This window comes from Talpa occidentalis, unplaced genomic scaffold, assembly GCF_014898055.3.
Source record: "Talpa occidentalis isolate TD23 unplaced genomic scaffold, MPIMG_talOcc4v2.1 talOcc4.8, whole genome shotgun sequence".
NCBI classification, from domain to species: domain Eukaryota; kingdom Metazoa; phylum Chordata; class Mammalia; order Eulipotyphla; family Talpidae; genus Talpa; species Talpa occidentalis.
The window spans coordinates 21,794,194-21,815,760 of record NW_023605194.1 but is presented as its reverse complement, the minus strand read 5'-3'; the positions used below and the strand labels follow the sequence as shown (position 1 = coordinate 21,815,760).

General features: G+C 42.2%; 1 protein-coding gene across 2 annotated transcripts in view; it reads right to left on the bottom strand.

The window, feature by feature from the left end:
* Positions 1 to 21,308, bottom strand: part of HPSE2 (heparanase 2 (inactive)) — a 448,287-nt gene extending 426,979 nt beyond the window's left edge. Inside the window, exons 1-2 of one of the 2 annotated variants that reach the window (XM_054690003.1) lie at positions 20,946 to 21,308; positions 17,863 to 18,020 (exon numbers count right to left, since the gene is read on the bottom strand). In XM_054690003.1, the coding sequence (XP_054545978.1) occupies positions 17,863 to 18,020; positions 20,946 to 21,235 (448 nt within the window). In that variant the 5' untranslated portion in view covers positions 21,236 to 21,308. The remainder of the gene's footprint in view (positions 1 to 17,862; positions 18,021 to 20,945) is intronic. The other variant, XM_054690004.1, reaches the window with a different exon arrangement.
* Positions 21,309 to 21,567: the final 259 nt, after the last annotated feature.

Below are 21,567 nucleotides of genomic sequence, written 5' to 3'. Positions count from 1 at the left end.
GTAAATATGTCAATATGTAATACATATAACACAAAAAATATGTGTCAATCGACTACTGATGTTATTAGTAAGGCTTCCAGTCAACAGCAGCCTACCAATAGTTAAGTTTTGGGGAGTCAAACTTATAAATGGATTTCCAATTGGGCAGGGTTTGGTGTCCCAAATCCTCAAATTGTTCAAGGGTCAACTGAAATATAGAGTACCTTCAAGAACTGCTCATTTCCTTCCTTTCAAAGAAACTAGGTCCACTGACATTAGAAGGTTACTATTTTAGTAGGAGGCCTAGAACAGGACAGTAACAGTAAGACCAAAGGGAAAATGAGAAATACCAAAGGCAACTAAACAGGCAGGAAATGGAGTTGACATTGGGTCAAAAACTCAAAGACCTAAAAGAAACATTCATTTAGGGAAAAAGCTGGGTCTCAAACTAAGGATGAATCTTTTCCTATCTTAACAAAAATCCTATTTCTGAGTAAAATCTGAAAAGTAGAGAAGAGGAAAAGCTCCTAGGTCATTACACTTCAATAAAAGGGAACAAAATTCTCTAAGACGTCAACAGCAATGAATTCCTACATAAGCAACCTTTGATAAAGACTAACAAAATGATTAAACAGCCCACTTCCGGCCATAGGCTGCATCTCTCTGCTGGCCACAAGCATGATGGGCAGGACCAAAGGAAATTACTAATTTCACTGAATTTGTGGCAAACAAAAGTTTGTTCCCTTTGAGGCATCCCTGCCCCCAGCACACAACTGCTGTTTGAAACTAACATCTTATACAATGTCACTGTCAATAGCCAGAGTCAATTAAAAAGGTCTAGAAGGTTTATGTTCTCTCCTGAGTACTTGTGCTCTGCCTTCATGTTTTTAGAACAAGCAATCTGAAGAAGCATTAAGAATCAAAGGGTAGGGTGAGAGGTTTGGGGCTAGTATAAATCCTGTCTCTGCCACATATTAGCTGTGTAGATTTGTCAAAGAGATTTAACTTCTCTGAGCCTCATAAAATGAGATTAATAATAGAATCAGCCTCCCAGAGACATGAATATTCAGTGAGACATCACCAAAATTAAGAACATTTGTGCTTCAAAAACATGATCAAGAAAGTAAGAAGACAACCATTAGAACAGGAGGGTAATTTTGCAAATCATATCCAATAAGGGACTTACATCTAGTGTATATAAAGACCTATTACAACTCAATAATAAAAAGACAACTTAAAAATGGGCAAAGGATCGGAACAGATATTTCTCCAAAGAAAATACACAAATGGCCAAAAGCACAGAATAAGATACTCAACATCATTGGTCCTGAGAGAAATGCACCACAAAACCACAATGAGATACTATTTGTCATTCACTAGGATGACTGGAATCAAAGAAGGATAACAGGTGTTGGCAAGGATGTGGAGAAATTGGAACCCTCACGCCATGCTGGTAGGATTGTAAAATGATACAAACTGGTGAAAACAATTTGGCAGTTCCTCAAAAAGTTAAATATAAATGTTATCATATGACCCTGCATTTATTTCTACTCCTTGATTTATACCCAAGAGAAATGAAAATGTGTGTCCCCACAAAAACTGGCACACAAATGTTCACAGCATCTTTAACTATCAAAGCCCAAAAGTAGAAACCATAATCCATTGAAGTAATGAATAGATGAGCAAAATGTGGTATAAATAGAGTAGAATGTTATTCAGCAATAAAAAAGGAATAAAATATGAATATATACAAGGAGGGAAAACATCATGATAAGTTAGAGAAATCAGTCCTAAAGAATCATAAAGTACAATTCCATTCATATGAAATATTCAGAGAAGACAAATCCATAGAGACTGATGGTACATTCGTGGTTGGCTAGGTTTGGGGGAGCATGGGGAAGGTAATAAAGGGGTACAAAATTTCCTTCTGGAGTGATGAAAATGTTCTAAAACTGCGGTGATGGCTGCACAACTCTATGAACACACTAAAAGCCACTCAAGTGTATACTTTCATGGTATATGAACTGCACTGAATGTGAACATCTTTAAAAACAAATGTTTCAATAAGACTAAATGAGCAGAGTCCCCAAACGTATCACTGAAGCCAATGTCATGGGGTGTTCTACCTGTTTTCTTCTGTGCATTTCATGGTCTCTGGTCTTACATGCAAAACTATATCTGTTTTGAGCTAGTTTCTACATATGGTGTAATAAAGTCCTCGTTTCATTTTTCTGCATGTATCTGACTGTCCAATAGTCCCAACACCATCTGTTGCAGACTCTCCATTCTCCATTGCATGCTCTTGGTGCCTCTGCCTGTAGCGTCTTGGACGTGTTCAGAAAATGTAGGTTGATGACATTCATGATATTGTTGTTTCCAGGAGAAAACACATACAATCTCAATTTTTTTTCATGCATGTAACTGATGAGAATCACCCGACCATAATAAAACCACTTGAAACATACAGGAAACTTTAAGAAATCTGAGTGATGACCTAATAACCTAATAAATACTGACCTAATAACTAATAACCTCATAAATATTCACAACAATAAGAAATAGTTAAAATAAAGTTGTCAGGTAACAACGAAGTCTTCCTCAAGTACTTCAGGTAAAGTTTACTGCTTCTTTCTCTGCAATATGTCTATTCATATCTCTACTATACTACTATCTATTTATGTCCTTTCCCCCCCACACACACTATAGTATGAATTCTATGAAGGCAAGAATTATGTCCCATTCATTTCTATATCTTAGAGAGAAAGCATACTGCAATGCTGGTACATAACAGTGCTTAATAAATATTTATTGAATGAGCAATTACCTGAAAGTCACAGATATCTTTTTCTATCTGAACTCCTATTTCAGACCCTTGAAGAAAAGGAGGAAGGCATTTTGAAAGCTGACCAATTGAGCAATGACAACTCACACCTCTACCTGACAGATGAAAACCTCTCAATCAGTGAAGTTTTACTAGTTTTGTCACAGTCTTGAAGTTCAAAGGTTCTCAGTAATAGGGCAATAATCTGGAAACAGGTTACTTAGCCCTAGGAAAGCACTGAGTTTATAGAATTAGTCCATGACCCTTGCAATCATCATTAAGAAAAATAGATGAGAAGCCCCTCACCGTTCCCCATCTTGCTGCTGCCTTTCAGCGAACATTGTCCTCTTCTGGCTACTAACAGGTACTGATAGTAGCATCCAGCGGCAAAGCCTTGCTACTTCAAGTACGGCCCCTGACCAGCAGCATGGGCAGGACCTGGGAGCTTGCCAGAAAACACAAAATCTCACTTTAAACTCGATGCCCAGATGACCTGAATGCACATAAAAGCATAGGCATCACAACAGGAGAGTTGGCTTTCAGATTGTCTAGATATGAATGCCACAACAGCCCAGCCTGAACACCTTAGACAAATCAATTCACTCGGAGGTTTCTACCTAGTGTATACTTCAGAACCACTTGGGGAGATTTTTAAAAATCACAATGCCAAGGTTCCACCCTAGAGATTAATTCAAATGACCCCTTATTTTTTAAAGTTCCCCAGTTAATTCTAATAAGCAACAGGAATTGAAAACCACTGATTAATCTCTCTGAGCTTCTATGAAATGGGATGATTAATAGTACCTGCCTCGTGGGGCTGTGGGGGAAAAAAATCTGATCACCTTTGAGAAGCTCTCGGCCCAGTACTTGGGATATACATATACATTCTCGATAAATGGTAGTTGTTATTATCATACTCAGAAATGTAGACATGAATTGTCCTACAGGGAGACTAAAAAAGACAGGCTCAAATATGCTAGTCTGGCCCCTCTTACAGGTAGGTACCTGCCAGACTGATGAGGCACAAAAGAGAGGACACATCAAAGAGCACATTATCCCCAGGATGAGTTTCTCCCAGCAGCAACCTGTTGACTGAAGCTTCAAGAGGGCGGCAGTGTGTCAGGTAAGGGGCAAACCATCTCAACAAGGCATCGAAAAAGGTTAGCACCTTCATTTGGAATTTATGGGGGATGGGGGAGCACTATTTCAGCAGTTCTGTAAGGCAGGAAATCCCCCTTACCACACCTTCCTGATTTACACTGATTTTTGATACACTCCACATGTGTCCTCAACTCTTTTCCCCTCCCCCCAAGTTTTCAATCGTTTTGTTTCACATTTAGGTGATGAAAACTTAAAACCTGTGGTTATAACTTCTATGAGAAATTTCATTTTGAAAGCTTGCTAAATTTCAACTTTATTGCCACGAGGAAAACAGTAGAAACAAAAGGCCTCAGTCATCTACTAACACAAAAACCCCTGGTGAAGACATGCAATAAGTGTAAGTTTTCGGCTGCAAGTTGTTGAAAATCCTGACCTTTGGTTTGGAGTGCCATTCATTTGCTTCTACAAATGTTCTATGAAACAATAGCATTTATTTTTCAAGTGGTTTTAGGTTACATCTTTAGTTTCACCTATGGATTTTAACTTGGCTAAACCTGACCTGTAACTCCTTTTCAAGCTACATTTGACTGAGTTTAACCTGTGTCTACTCTTCCAAGGGATTCACAATGGACAAGCAAATAAGTCCACTAACTGGTTTTCCAACACTTACAAGTAAATAAACACTCAAATGAAAACAATGTACCTATTAGGACTCTGAAAGATACACAAAGATTTATCTCAATGGTTTTGTTTTTTTTTAAGTGTGCATGTTTCAGTGACTGTGTCACCAGAAAGCTCACATTCTATTTGCAGCGCTCTGCTTTCTTGCAGGGGCTCTCTCCATGATAAAAGAGGCTTCTCCCTCCCTCCCATTGGGTACACTTAACAGTTGATAAATACCTGCATTCAAAAGGTTTTTTTTAATTGTTTGTTGGAAGTCTCCTGGCAATAATGACACCCCAGTGAATATCTGAAAGTTAGCTCTGCCCCAGTCCCTGGGCTGGTTCTAAACCTCACCCTGAATTTGAAATCCAGTCTCAAGGAGTCTGGGATTCAGGGACTAGATCTCCAAGAATGACATTCTGTGACCTATTCAAGAGCTGGTCAAAGAACAGTTTAAAAAGATGCAAAAACTTGTGACTAAACTGGACCCTAGAACACTTACAAGTAGACATGCCCCCTCACAAAAGCCATAGACCCAGTTCAGTCTCCCAGAGAAGATGTTTCAGGCCTGCCCAACTCCCACCGGACTTGGTCACCAGGTCACTGCAATGGAGCAACGGGATTACTATCGGCTGTAGCACTTCATTTAAGTGGTTGTGCCACTTAAAAGCTGTGTTGCGGGCCTCCCGGTGGCGCAGCGGTTGAGAGCTGGGTTGCAAAGCTGCCCACAGCCTCTGCAGTGCCGGTTCGATCCCCGGCTGCTCCCCGGCCACCAGAGGAGGGTCCCACATGGCGCGCAGACCTCTCCTGCCGCCCACTGCTCCCCTCAGCAGTGTACTTCGGTCCTTCTGCCTGCTCTGCTCCCCGCTCTGGCTCTGGTGAATTCTCTCACCCTCCCACGCTGCTGACTGTACCCAGTGCTTGTATAAATAAATAAATCTTTAAAAATAAATAAAATAAAAAATAAATAAATAAAAGCTGTGTTGCTCTGAGCAACTTCTTTGTCTGTTTTCTCATTTACAAAATAGAAATGTCAAAATTTAAAATAAGATTTACTATGCATAGTTTCTGTGAGGATCATAGGAGTTTCTATACTCTTTAAAGAACATTACAAATGTAAGTTGTAATTATTTTTTCTCCCATAAACAACTGATTAGGGAGTTATTAAAAAATGGTTATCTTCTGCCTTCTTTAGTCTGTTTCTAACTGAGCATTATGCAAGGTCTTTATAGATCTCTCTCTTCTCCAGCTGATTAGTATTCAAATTCACAGAGCTGCTTTAATGAGAGACAGTCAAAGAGAATCAAGAAAAGCTCAGCTAGGATTTCTTTCAAATTGCACAGTGATATACTATTTGAACACAAGTCAAAATATTTTTAGTGTCACTTTCCATGTATATCCAAAACCTTACAAAGCACTTGTTTTACTAAAGGAAACCATACTTTGATGCACAGGGTTAGTTTTGTTATGGTTATTTTCTTGATATTTGCTCAAAGAACATATTATAGCTAAAAGGATTAAAATGGGTAAGAGTGTTTAAAAAGACATTAGGGGAAAATAAATAATTCAGATCAAGTTCCAATATGGATAGAGAAATATAATACTACAGCACATCTTTGTTAGAAACTATATACAAATAGCAAACAGAAGTTCTTGCAAAAAAAATACCAGTGAAAGAGTTGGGGAGAATGGTTAAATTACAGCCCATCCACATATAGATTATTCTTTAGCCATTGAAAAACAGCCTATAATTGCTGACTAAAAGGTTATCTAAATAAGCAAGTTGTGCAACAATATAACCCCAATTATATATTTAAATATTTACATTCATCTGGGTGCACAGAGAAAGGTCTGAAAAGCTGCAAGCCAGACTGTTAAAAGTGGTTATAACTATAGTGTGGAGTTGGGGGTTATGTGACATTATGTATTGTTGAATTACATTAATGAGCATGCATTACAATGGTAATTGATAAAAAGCATAAAATTTTAAAAGTAAAAGTAGGAATAAAGAAGTTAAGCATTGGTCAAAATATCCTATAAATTAAAAAATAAAATGAAACAGTGAATGGAAGAGAAGTTACTTTCTTTAGTGTGCTAAGCTACCAAACGAATGGCAAATAATCAGTCAACAAGTATTTACTGAAGCATACCATGCTAAAGACACTCTACTAGATGTAGAAACAACAGAAATGATAAAATCATTACACTCACAATAGCCTACAAGCCAGGGATACAGCCAAGTCTGCATAAACACAAAAAAAACACCTATGAAGCAGAATATGAAAATGGCCAAAGGAGTGATTTTTAGACAGAGTCCACAGAAATCCAAGCTCAACAAACGTTTCATGAATGAATAAATGAATCGATTAATTAAATCACTATGGACAAGGTCCATGAAGAATTCATAAAAAAGGAGGACAAACTTGAGCAGGGCTTTGAAATATAGAGAGAAATGGGTATTAATTAAGTGGGCAGACAATGGACTGGGGTTGCAGAGGGTTAAAAATTACGAACAGGGCAGAGAGAGGCGCTCCTGTTAGGAAGCTACGCCATCTGCTTGTGAACAGACTTGGGTTCCTTTGGGGAGTGATGCAGAGGAGCAGGCCAAGGAGGGTGGGCGGACTCTAGAGGGTCAGAAAGCTGGAGGAGTGTGAGGAGGACCTGGATTAGCAGATAAGGGATGTCCCTGAAGGCTTCTAGCTGGGCAGTGGCAGGGGGACAGTGGAGCTTCAGAACGATTAATCAGGCAGCAGGATGGAGACAGGCTGGAGACAGGGAATCTGGTTTCCTGGGAGAGAAGTGACAGAATAGGTGTGAGGTGATGAGTGCTCAGACTGGATGGAAAGAGTCACACAGGAAACAATAATTATCATTTCACCCCACTCTCAAACAAACTTTCAAACAGGATTCAAGCTTATATGAGGCCCTTAGGAAAGACTGTTTTGAAAGAAGCAGAATAAAGAACATTGTGCTATTGTGCTAGGAGGGGAGAGGTGGAATATCTCAGGCTACAGAGTGAAAGTTTTCTGAGTCCAGCCACATTTCTGCCACTTACCAGCACCATTATTTAAATAACCTGAGACTTTGTGCAGAATGTGTAGCCTCTTTGTGCCTTGTTTTCTTCGTTTTAAGGACAAAAATGTATTCTCTATTTGAATTTGACAAAATCTCAGCTCTAAGAGAAAGATAAGGGAGGGTAGGAAGAAGAAAAGGTTTCTGCGAGCACCCTTATTAGTTCCCTTTACCCTTCACAGATTTCACTGGGCTTAGGACTTGAAAGAAAAATCAGTAAGAATGTGGATTCAGTTTATAAATAAAAAGTAAAGTAATTCTGGGCCTCCCTGGTAGTGCAAGGGTTAAAGTCTCAGCACTGTCAAGCTATCACCAGCCACTGAGTTCTGATCCCTGGCCAGCGAGGTGACCCACATGGCTCAACAGACCTCTCCTGTCTCACCTGCTGCTCCCCTCAGCAGTGTATTTCAGTAGAATCCACCTGTTCTGCTCCCTACTCTGTCTCTGGTGAATCCTCTCACCCACCCGCACCTCAGGCTTACACCTGAGTTCTTGTATGCATAAATAAATCTTAAAAAATAAATAAAGTAATTCTAAAATTGCTCAACAATTTGATGGTAACTTTGCAACTTTCCCAATATTCTTATTTTTCTGCCTTTCCCCTGCCATTTCCCTTACATCAATAACACCGTTGACCCATTTCTATTATTTTGTTCAGTGCATCTACTTCCAAAATATATCTCCCCAGAGAAACTAAAAATTTCTGTCCCATACTGCATCAGCAGTTGTTTTATTTCTTCAATATGTCCTAATATGTGACAAACACCTTTTTCAATTGTTCGTATGTCAATCTCTGGTTACACTGGTGGTGTTTTACCTACCAACCATGCTGTGTCCTAACACACAGCCCTCTGAATATCCCAAGAGGATAAGCCGAGGGGAAGGCAGATCTGTTTTCAAGATCACAGTGCTCAGTACTGGGGTCCTGGCTGCCAAACAGAACACCCTGACTGCTCCAGCTCACTCAGCCCCCGCTCTGAATCCACATGCTTTCTCTTTGAAAATATCCTGTTCTTGTCGCTGTTATTTCCTCAGTGCCTTGTGTCTGAGCTCTTTACCTTGTACAGACTTAGTGTCAGATGCTACGGAGACAATGTAGTCTGCTGTTTTCATTTTATGGAGGAGGGGGCTTCAGGAGGTTCAGCAGCATGTGCAGGGGCACACAGAGAGAAAACTGGGGCTAGTCTCAAATCTCTTCATGACGCTCATAATGGAGGGTCCAGCTAAGTCTGCAGGTTTAATGATTGACATCACTGGCCCCTGCTCCAGGACTCATCACTGGGTAACCTTAGGCAAGTTATTAACCACTCTATGCCTCGTTCCTCCAGTTGTCAAATGTAGACAGCAGCATTTTCCTCATAAGGTTGATGAAGAGACTTACGTGTGTTAATGCACATACACTGCTTAAAATAGTACTTGGGCACATCATCTAATAATGTTACGTGACAGTGTCATTATTATATTACCACTGCAGAGGAATAGCTATTCTCCCATATTACTTCAGGGAAAATGGCTCCAATCTTGGCAATTTATCTTTTTTCAGCTTTCTAACCTTTTCTTCCATCCATTAAGTCACTTCTGCCTCTCCAGAAGAAGTGAAAATAAAGTAATGGCTAATCCCCAGCTCCTCCAATATAGATACACACCCCATCTTCTCTACATAGTCAACCTGTATTTTTCACTCTTCCTGATGCAAAACAGTGCATCAAGGTTTATAAATAACACAAATACTTTGTTTGACCTAATGTGTCAGTCCCATGTAGAGTGGTAACGGTTATCTCTATATGAATTTTCATATGTGTGTCAATGCCAGTGTGTTTTAATTGTAAAGTCCTAGAGATAAAAATGATGTCTTCTTTAACCAATCAAACATTAGTTCTGGAGTGTTTGGATTAAATTAGATTGAATACTACAGTGAAGAATTTCAGAAAAATTCAGAGAACAAGAGGGATTATTGGGGATTAGTTTGGAAAAATGACAATGAAAGAGGGGACTTGGCAGAGCTCTGACAGACAAGTTAAATTTTGAATTCTAGAGGGAAAAATAAGTGTTCAAGATGGAGTATACAGTGAGCAAGATGGAAGGACTGGACAAAGGCCAATCTAGGTAAAGTAGAGATTGCTCTGGAGACCACTATGAAATGCTATTGAATATATAAAACAAGAGAATACAGTTTAAGAGAATACACTTTAAGAATACAGTTAAGTTTCATTCCTTTTATAGTCTCAGTGTCTGGCCCTAAGCTGGGCAAATAGTTGGTAATCAAAAATTATTTGTTAAATGACACAAAATTGCACCACTTTTCTTCACTGAAGTGAAGAAAACTGAATATAATTGAACCCTACTCAACCAAGTCATGAAACCAAAGAACAAAGAAATTCAATAAACTTATCCTTAATCTTAAAGATATCTGTACCTTCTATAGCAGCAGCCACTAGTCTAAAAACATGTATTTGCCTTTATAAACACTGTCCATGGACAAGAATAAAAATAAAATACACCAAATTCTCTCATACTCATCCTTTCTCTCAATCTCTTTCTCTCTCTCTCTCATTCACACACACACACACACACACACACACACACACACACAGAAACACACACACAGTTCAGCGTTCCAATCAATTGCATAATAGACTGAGACAGCTGAAAACTTGATTAAGGCTCTAAGAAGCATTGAAGTTAAGATTCTTAACATCTAATCCATTTTGATAAAGGATTCTCAGAAGAGGCTCCTGATGCCAGAGGCCAGACCATGTGACTGGGAGGCTGAATAAACCCAGTGAATTTAGAGAGAAACTTTTTTTGTTCCATGAAGTATCATCCCATAAAAAGGGTTTAGGGGGGGCAGGAGAAAGAATTGAAATGAATTTGATAAGGAGAAATAATACTTGGCTTTGACGATACATTTGTGTTTACAGGAACACACAACTTTTGGCCACAATGACCAGGTGTTGAATTACACAAATGTGGTTGCAATTGAAAAGCTTATATACTGGACTTTCAGACTCACTGAAATTAAGCTACTTCCACAAACAGCAGACCAGCATTTTTTGATCCCTATTACTTCCAGCACTATACGGAGAGCCACAATGACTCACTGTGACTAAATGACATGATGACAGGATCTCTGAGATGCCACATTCACAGCCTCAGGGAGATGTGAGCAGCAGCAAGTGCTCGGGACCTGGGCACTGAGTATCAATGACATTACAGAAAATGTACCCATTTTGTTTCCAAAAGCAGAATAAAACATACACAATACTCCAGATGATGTCTAACACCTTCAATACAATAGTAAATCATACCAAGTCCTTCTAAACTTACTGGAAGACAAAACATGAAATGTACTTTGGGGACTTAAAAATCTCTAGAAACTTTTGGGGTCAATTCCATTTTATGCCACTAAAAATTTAAATTCCTAAAATCTAATCTGAATTTACCCAGCCAACACTTAAAACCCAATTTAGACATAATCCAAACAATATGAACTTTTCTTAGAATAATTTTCAATGTGGGCCTTCCCTGGTGGCGCAGGCAGTTGAACGCAGTGCTGTGAAGCTGCCCACAGCCTCTGCAGTGCCGGTTCGATCCCGGCCAGCTGGCAAGGGTCCCACATGGCGCGGCAGACCTCTCCTGTCGTGCCCGCTGCTCCCCTCAGCAGTGTATTTCAGTCCGTCTGCTTGTTCTGTTCCCCACTCTGTCTCTGGTGAATCCTCTCACCCTCCCGCAAATCTGGCCTGTACTCCGGTTCTTGTATAAATAAATAAATAAATCTTTTAAAAAAAAAAGAATAATTTTCAATGTACTTTATTTTTTATATGGTTTTCTTTCATTCTAAATACTTCTGAATTAACAAAAATATGCATATAGGCTTCTATTAAAAAAGAATCCTGGGGCCTCCCTGGTAGCACAAGGTTGTCAGCACTATGAAGCTATCTGCAGCCACTCTAGCATGAGTTCAATCCCCGGCCAGGGAGCAACCCACATGGCACAGCAGACCTCTCCTGACTTGCCTGCTGCTCCCCTCAGCAGTGTATTTCAGTAGATCTGCTGTTTTTCTCCTCACACTGTCTCTTGTGAATCTTCTCACCCCCTGCACCAGCTCTTGTATGCATAAATAAGTAAATCTTAAAAAAAAAAAAAAAAAGAATCTAACATAGTTCCAGCAACATGAACTAAAGTAATTTCTAAAATGTACCTGCTCTGCAGCCAGCTGCTCTCCTGGCTGCTCAAACACATACTTAGGCTTTACCTCAAGCTCTTTCCCCTAAGCTCAATATCTTCTCTTCTTGTGTCTACCTCTCCAAAGTCTACCCATCTTTCACAGTGCCCAACCTAATTCTCACCTCAGACTGGCCAAAATTCATCTCTACTTTTCTGAAATCACCCTGGCAGATTATTATGTTCCACTTAGCACTACATTTTACGTTTTTTTGTGTGTGTGTTACTGTTCAGTTTTATCAGTATAAATGTAATCCACCAACAAAGATACTAGTCCACTGACAGCATGAACAGTGTCTTTTGAATAGTACAGGTCAGGTTTTTCGTAGAGTACCCTTCAATTTTGCTTTGACTAGAGTTTTATCATAGTCACAGAGAATTATGAATTTAGAGGAAGAATATAACAAAGGATAAGTGCCCTTCTCATTACATTATATCAGGGAACACGTGATATCGTCACTACTAACATGCTGACATTAACTTCAGTTACTTTGCTAAAATTCTATCTGTTCATTTCTCCATTATCAAGTTCACTATTTTTCCCTTTACTGACTCTCTTATTTAGAAGCAAGTCATTAAATCTGGCCCACACATCGCTTCTCGGCCTTTTGGCTAAGATCAAGTGTAAATCTGGCCCACACCCAAAGGGTGAGAAGTCAAGCTCCACCTCCTAGAGAGAGAAGTAGCAAAGAATTCGTGGAACACGTATGCTAAAACTACAGTAGTGATTAATTTAGTGGATATTATGGAGAGATGCTTTGAGACTAGGCAAATACCCTGTTTTGCCCTTAAAGTTTTGCCTACTTATTTCAACACTATTAAGTGGATCTTGACTACAGCAATTATTATGGTTATGTCCTAATGGCCTTGGGAATATCTTTTATTCATTTTATATTGTGCCATTCTTTGTCCATCATGAAACTAAACATAGAGGACTTAATAAATACTTATTAAATGTGACTGAATTTCAAGAAACATTTATGTGAAATAAAGTAAGACAATGGAAGGTGGGTAAGTTCAAGACAAATCTGTATTTCTGCAACTGTGCTGTTCTCATATCTTAATTGAAAGGGATAGGAAGAAAAAGAAATTAACTACCTCACCTCTACTAAAACTGGGGATACTTATTGGAGAAAGGAGAACAATAATAGCATTTTATTATGCCTTAGAGTTTACCAAATGTACTCACATTCATCCTTTATGATTTTAGAAGCTCTCTGAAATAGAAAATCTTCAGATGATTAAAAAAATTCAAACCTTGTTAAAAGATACTATTAAATCAGGAACTGGAAAATTTGGCATAGAAACTACATATGCTAATAAGGAAAAGCAAAAAAGTAAAGGTATAGAAGAAGCAGATACAAAAAAAAAAAATGAGTGTGGGTCCAGTGCAAGGTTTTAATGTAGGTAGTAAAGTTGACTTATGGATAGTACGAAACCGAGACAATGCAGACTAACAAAAAAGAAGTACATTGTTAAAATAATAAAGAATGAAATAAAATAATAAGGAATGTAAAAATAAAAATGAAGAATGTCATTAAAATAAGTTTTAACCAGACTATATGGAAATAGGTATCAAAGGTAAAAAGCCAGTCATCATATATACATTCACTCATTGCCTCCATTTTCCAAATGCCTTTGCAAATGCTCTTAGCCTATTTGAAACCCCAACATATTTGACGTATGTGTCTTACAGGTATGTGTCATACATCATGCTAGATATTTTGTGGTAGACAATGATTAGATATAGTCCTTTCCTATATAGTATTCTAGTTGGGAAAGTAAATCTATAGTGAAGGTAAATATATAGCAAAAATTCAGAGTAAAACAAGGCAGAACAGGCCAAAAGACTAGCATAAAGAGAGAAAGCTAGCGGGCATCCCCGGTGGCGCAGCGGGTTGAGCACAGTGCTGTGGAGCTGTCCGCAGCCTCTGCAGCATGAGTTCAATTCCTGGCCAGCTGGGGAGATTCCCACATGGCGGCGCAGCAGACCTCTCCTGTCGTGCCCGCTGCTCCCCTCAGCAGTGCTTTCGGTCTGTCTGCCTGTTCTGCTCCCCACTCTGTCTCTGGTGAATCCTCTCACCCTCCTGCGCCTCTAGCCTGTACTCCAGCTATTGTATAAATAAAAAATAAATCTTAAAAAAAAAAAAAAAAAAGAATGAAAGCTACAGCCGTCCAGAGGAAGAAGAGAGGACTATGAAATGACCTGTACAAGAAAGGCTTTGTGAAAATAAGGGGCGTGGGCACCAGGCCCTAGGAATTTGGTGGGAATGGGAGTAGAATTTGAACAGAGTCAAGACAAAGGTATTAGAAACAGAAATATACTGACTGAACAGAGGTATGGGGTTAAGAAGATCAAGGAGCTTTAAGGAGATAGTGAAAATCAAGTAAGGCTGTAATGAGAGGTATATGAAAACACAGGCTACAAAAGGTAAGCTGAGATTGAAATGTGAAAGGCTCTGAATGCCAAATTGAGGAGTTTGAACATTTTCTGAAGCAATTCAAAAATAATCAAAGTTTTTGAACAAAAGTGTGGCAAAGAATACGATATTTTAGAAATATCAGGCTGCTTTTGGTGTGCATAATAAATGGTGCACATCTTGAAAGATATGGTTATGGCATACACGGCACACAGATATAAAACAAAGAGAGACACACTGGAGCAAAATAAACTTAAGAAGAAGAGCTTTAACCCAAGCTTTCTTTGTCAGGAGCAAAAAAAGCATAACATCACATAGAATAGAGAGGAAGTTAGGCAAAGAGTAAGATTCCAAGGTATGAAGAACAATCCTGTTTTTATTTCCTCCATCATCACCATGTTTGCATAAAATTCAGGTTGGCTAGCATAGAGTGGAATAGGTAACTATATTAATGGCGTAACCTGAGAGGCTCACAAAATTACACATAAACAGGGACTTCAGAAAGTTGGAGAAAACACAATTGTACAAAAGGGCTTAAAATGTATTTGGAAAACAGAAGCCACATGACTTGTTAATTGTACTATTAATTGGGGGAAAACAACAACAACAAAAATTACATCAAGGCAGAAATATAAGTGAATTAAAATACATATTTTAAAAATATGTATTTTAACCCAAACTAGAACTATTAGTTCATTTTAATGTAACTATATCATGACATTCAAGTTTAGCCTTTTCTAATTACACACACACACAGCCACCCTATCTATGTTCTCCACTTTTGTTCCTTAAAGATAATTCTCCCTATATTTCCCTAATCCTCTCAAACAATTCCCTAAATCTATCTCCCTCCTTCTGTGCAAACTTCCATCTCACAATCAAATTCATTCTTTAATCTCACTTTTAAACATTAAGTATATGTTATACATATTCTGAGGTTGCCTTTAATAAAAGAACCCTTAGCCTTCACATAAAGCCTTGCAGCTGACAAGCAATTTCACACACCTTATCTCCTAGAACCCTCACAGAAGCAATACACAGCAGGTATTATCATCATCCACATGTCTCAAAGCAGTAGCAAGCCCAAGGCTACACATTCAGAAGGGACAGAAAGGACAGGGCAAGACCTCCGATGCAGACTTCCTAAGTACAAATTCCATATTCTCTTCATTATATTATTCAGTTTCAGAATGTGCCAATAGGTGTATCTTATTACAATTGCTGAGACTTCACCAAATACATGTTTGTCTTGATTTCTGCAATGCAACATGCAACAGCAAAGATAATGTGGGTGATTTAAGGATATGTTAGCATCAAAGGGCAGAAATAGGGCATTCCTACTCCCCTTAACTCTGCTAAGGCCTCAAATACTGATATAGTTCAGAGCATCTTATTACCAGGGAGACATAAATCAAAAGGAGTTCAGCTAGGAGCAATAAAACAGATTAGTGTCTGGAAGGACTGACTTTAAAGAAAGTTTTAAAAGAATTAAATCCAGGTAGTCTAGATAAAAAACAGCTATGAGGAAAGCTTTCTTTCTTTTTTTGAGGCTGACACTCACACCAGAGACAGAGATTATTTTGAAAGTGTATGTCTAAAAACTACAAAGAACAATCATAACTATTTGGACAATATTTATAAAGGGAAAATTCAGGAGACATTTGCCAGCAAAAACCTATGGGACAGAAAGACTGTTTCCCACAGGAGTGGTGAAACTACATTCCTACAGACATTCAATACCAGGTTGGACAAAACAAGAAAGGATTCCTTCCATATGGAAAGATCCTGTACTGGCCCCTGAAGTGGTGGGAAGACTGAAGATGACCTCTTAGATCTTTTCCCTTTCTGGTTTTGTTTTGTTTTGTTTTAATTCAATGAAGTTTTATGGGACACGGACTTCTGCCAATTTTCTTTCCCCCCATGATGCCCACTTACTCTTTTTACAAAGGGAAACAAATTGTAACCTTCATTTTAAGCAGATCTCATGTCCTAATTGAATTGGAAATATAATCCTAGGAACACTTTTGGGGAAAAAAAGGCCAATTCCCAAATTTATAATGACCCTTCCCCAACCTTCCCAGTGATTCCTGGGGTTCTTGCAAGCTTTTCCACAAACTAAAGAGGAAGTAATTCAAATGGATTCAAAGAAGAGATGTTTCATCAGGAAAACCATTAATATCCTCCCGTCTTGTGTCTGAACACAGAGCTGACAGTGACCCTGGGAGCTATAAGGCACTGGGTCAAATTACCATGAGAGCTGCTGTTCAGGACTATCTTTTACCTTTCAGCACTTTATACTGAGTGACAGCAAAATCTACTTCCAAGCCACGTTTTTATGGCAAAAACATTTACCTTTGCAGAGATGTAAACTTAAACACCTATATGCTTTGAAAAATGTTATAAAACAGTAAATACTATTCATGCTTCAAACTCAAGAAGCCTCAGCTTTGACCTCTGTCTCTATTATGGCACTTGAAAAAATGTTTCTCAGCCACCCTTGAAATAGATCCCACCTCTCCAGAATCTCCATTCAGTGAAAGCCCCAAAACTATTGCAGCATTTCCTCCTTTTACTGATTTATAAGGACAAGATGTAACAAAATCCAGGGAGCTTTAAGAACTTGTCCCTGAGCCCTTTACAAATAAAACGTGTAGCTCACTTAGGGGAAGGGACAGCAGAGTGTGGCATCTAATAATGGACACTAATGTCTCTTCTAGCCAATCTAAACAGCTTCAGTGACTGAAGACCCACCAAATCCCATCTTGCCCAGCCGAAAGAAAGAATGTTCCTCACGCCACCTGAAATTTCACAGATATTAACACCACCCTCTAAGCAAAGTTTTCAATACCATTGTTATTTTTTCCTAGTAAAAATTAGTTTGTTCATCCCTAAAGATTGGTCTCTCATACTGGAATAGCATTTGGAGTTTTCATAGTCTTTCCAATGTATAATTTATCTAGTCTGGCAGGAAAGAAGGCTGGCATGTATAATCCCATTAAAGAAATTTTTTTTTTAAATTCAGATTAGGCATTCTGAAGGGGAATCCACTGTGAGATTTTCAAGTCTTCCCTAACAGGGAGCCAATCTAAAAGGGATTACTCTAGAAAACTTTAGAATGGGTTTCCAAAAATGCTGAATACCTCCATAACCTCATTTCAGAAAAGCAAGAAACAAGAGAAACAAAAAAGGCACTTTTTAAAAGAATGATATGTGACCCCGACCCTTTAATAGCTTGTGAACCTGGCTCAGTTTTCTCAGGAAACCCACTGCACCTTCTCCCCACAAGTCTATCCTGCGGGAGTTTTGGTTAACAATTCTAGGCCTGGAAGACTCGCCCCAGCAAAAGGCCAGCAGCGGGAGCCGCACACCCTGGCGAACCCCCGTGCGTAATCACGTCAGGAGTCGCACCCCGGCGGTCCCCTCGCCCTCTGTCACCAGCTTTTCAGGGGCGTTTCAACCAGGCTTTCCTCCAAAAAGGGGGTGTTTCCCAACCCAACCCCCCTCCCCCACACACAGAGCAAGTGATCGCTCCCGCTTCCCAAAACCCCCCAACCCCGAAAGAACGGGAAGCAAGTTTCTCACCATCCTCATAGTTCTTGAGATAGTAATCCGGGCCGGGGCCCCCGCGGCTTTTCGCCGGGTTCCTCAGATTCTGGAACTGCAAGAAGTCGGTCCTTTTGCCCCCGAAGCGCAGAAAGGCGGGCGACAGTCCCCGGGCCAGGGTCACCAGACGCTTGGAGCTGCAGGGGTACCGAAAGTGAGCGCGGGGTGGCTGGGGGTGCGGCGGCAGGGCGCGGGGTGCCGAGCCAGGCCCTCTCCCGCCTCGGCGCGAGCCAGGCGGCGGGGCGCGGGGCTCAGTCCCCCAACCGCGGCGCCTCCGCGCGCCCCAGCCCGCCCGCCCTCGGCTCCCGCTCCCCGGGCTACGCCTCCTGCGCCCCGCCGGCCGCGGCCCCCGCCCGCAGGCCCCCCGGAGCTGCTCGCCCCAGTTACTTATTTCCGAAGACTATTGACTGCGAGTGCGGGGTGCGGGCGGCGCTCGGGCGGACAGCCCCGGGCGGAGGCGCGGCCGCCGGCTTCCCCGCCGCGGGGACTCGCTCCAGGCGCGCGGCGCGCGGACCGCGGGGCTCCGACTTCTGCCAAATTTGCGGCTGAGAGCCGGGCCCTGCTCCTGCGCCCCGGGGGCACCGAAGCCGCTCGGCCTTCCTTCTCGCCCGCCAGGTCTGAGGCCCGAGGTCAGGGCGATGCCGCCTTCTCAAGTGCCCGATAGACTTTCCACCACCTCTGCACAGCCGCGCCCACCTCCCCAGCCCCGGGCGGGAGCGTCCAGGCGGACTCCTGGTCTGTCCCGGAGCACTCCTCGCCCGCGCCGCGCACAGTCAGCGCTGTGCCTCTCTGGGCCCTGAAAGAAGTGAGGCTGATCCCCGGAAAGGTGACATCCTCTCTCCACCCCCCGAGTCGGGCTCCATTTTTTTTTCTTTCCACTTGGGGCCGTTGGAAGCGCTGAGGAAAGTGAAGTTTGCGAAACGCGCGCGTTGGAGTGAACTCCAAGGCCACCGGAACACACATGTACATCTCTTTAAGTTCAGGATTTCCACAAACAGGTTTTTTAAAAGTCAAACGCTGCTGCCCCTTCGGAAAAAGGCCGAGAAGGGGCAATGCAGGTGCTCTCAATACTAAGGGCGCGCAGTGCGAAGCTGTTGCGTTCTGAGTCTTATTTTTAACACTTTGCTGAGTTCAGGTCCTGAAAATCCAAATTCAAATGAAGACGCTAAAGAAAGGAAATGGGTACAAAATGGGAAAAGAAAAAAAAAAAAGGAGACCCTGCTTTCCGAGAGTTTCTGAGAAGAGTCGTGGCCACCCGGGGAAATCCGGAGGCCTGAAGGGTCGTTTGGCTGAAGACTCGGGGACCGCGCTCCGAGGTGGCAGCTGGGGCGCAGCGTGGGCCCCGCAGCTGGCAGAGGAGACGGGGTGCGTGTCTGGTCCCGCGGAAACGGGATTTCCAAAAAACCATCCATCCGGAAGCCTGCACAGCCAATGCAAATGCGCCCCGCCAAGGCTCCTTCCCCCTGAAAAACCGCCTTCCAGAATCTCTTCTGCAGCAAGCGTTCAGGGCTCACCAAATGATTTTTAAAGAAAAAGAAAGGAAACCTGGAGGAGTCCGTGCAGCCGGACAAGTGCAATGCAAATGGAGCGCGTGCTTTGGAAAACTCCCGTTCCACCCCCACCCCCCACTTTCGGAGGAGCGCTGAGCCGAGCTCCGCTGCCCCGAGGAGCTTCCGAGGAGGAAGCCGGGCGGCGCGGGGCTGCTCCCTCCCTCCCCGCGGACGCCCCGGCAGGAACCGAAACGGCCTCGGCGCCAGCAGACGCCCCTGAACCCGCCCGCAACGCTCGCTCCACGTGGAAGGAGCGCTCCACGTGGCGCCTCCCTCTACCTGCCGCGTCCGCCGACCGGTCCAGGGCCGGGGGAACCCCGAGAGCTGCCGGGCGGGCGCACCCCCGAGAAGGCAACCCGAAATTTGCATGGAGCAGTAGATACTCACGAAAGACTCAGGGCGGACGCGGCCTGGGGGCACACAAGTGGGACCCAGGGCGCTCTGGACTCTTCGGGGAACCCGGCAGCTGAGGTTCTCCAACGTGGTGGGAATTTTTAAAAACTAAAATTTTGCATTCGACATTGCAGACGGTTTATTTTTTTCTTTTACACTGTCAATCTGTCGCTGATGGGAAGGGATCGAAGTTGCCTAATTGCTAAATAGTAACATCCTGGGGAGAGGGGTCGCCCAATTGGATTCCAACCCCCGGAGTAAGGGGAAGTCTGATCACAAGCCTCCGGGTTTGCTGATCCCCGGGTGCCGAGTTCACACGGCCGAAACACCCCCCTCGAGTATTTCTAGGACCCTTTCCGCTCTCCTTATATGTGCTATGACCGGAGCGAGGATTTTTTTTTTTTTTCTTTAAAGAAAAACTATGCAGTTACCGCAGTACTTTTAGGAGGAGGGACTGGGGTGGGGGTTGGGGGGGCATTCTGTCTATAAAAAAAAAAAAAAAAGTCTTCAAAGTCCTAAAGTTTGGAGATGACAGTAGAGAATATAAAATAATTTTTTTAATCCGATCCAATTTGCCCAGCGCTCAAGCCTCTGCTTCACTCGGTATTCTGTTCGGGAGTGGGAGAGAACTGACGAAAGGATCTTTGCGTGGAAAATTCCACTTTCGTGCGATCCCTACTTGAACACACAACACAGACACACACGCACATACACACACACGCACGCACACCCATTTCTCTTGGGGTCTTTGTGGCTGGAGACCTTTTCTTGGCTTTTGTATCTGCCCTGAACCTCTTGTTTCTGTTTTCAGAAGGAGTTGGGGAGGCTAATTGTGGATATATGTAAGCACAACATTTTTTCAGTCATAACTGATAAGTTTCTGAAATGCCTTCTGCATTGCAAACATGTGCATCTTAATAGAAAACATTGCTTTTCTCAATCACCAGTTACAGCCTCACTGCAAATATTCCAGGAGGAGGAAAACCCCCTTTCTTCTCTTTGAGAGATCCGCTTGGCTTATTTTCTTCTTCATCCCCCTTTGGAATGGGGGATAGAAAAGGGTGGGGGTTGTTACTTTAAAAAAAAAAAAAAAATGATCCATCGAAGCCCCTGCCTTACCTTAAGAAATCGAGCCAGCCATCATGAATGATGGAGGGATCCAGCTGCAGAGAGAGGAAGTTCTCATTGACTGTCCTGACTGGGTTCTTGGTGCTCACATCAAGTAGAATCAGGGTCTTTTCCTTCAAACCTGGAGCTCTGTCTACAGGCAAGGATCTCCTGTCTCCAGCTTGGGAGGACAGAGAGAGATGGAGCAACAGAGCCAAGGAGAGAGCCACCGGGGCTAGGCACGCGGGGGGGCAGGAGTTGCTGGAGGGCATGGCTTCAGGGAAGGCACTGAGCACCCTCATTAAATCCCTCTGATTTAAACCTCTGCTCCTACAGGGTCTTGCTGGTGACTAATTGTCCTTATCTAAAGTGTGTGTCTGTCTGCCTCTGGCCCCCCCTTTTCTCCCCTTCCTTTCCCCCCCTCTCTCGCTCTCTCTCTCTCTCTCTCTCTCTCTCTCTCTTTCTTTCTCTCTCTCTTTTTTTTCCAGTGTTTTGGTGCTGGTGGAGCGAACTCACGCCCCTAGCCAGCCTTCTCGGCGGCCCGTGCCAAGAGTGCTCGTTCACCAGCACCGCCCCTTTAAGAGATTTCGACTGCAGACATTTTTTAACTTTTTAAAGGTAAGGGGGGGGGGGA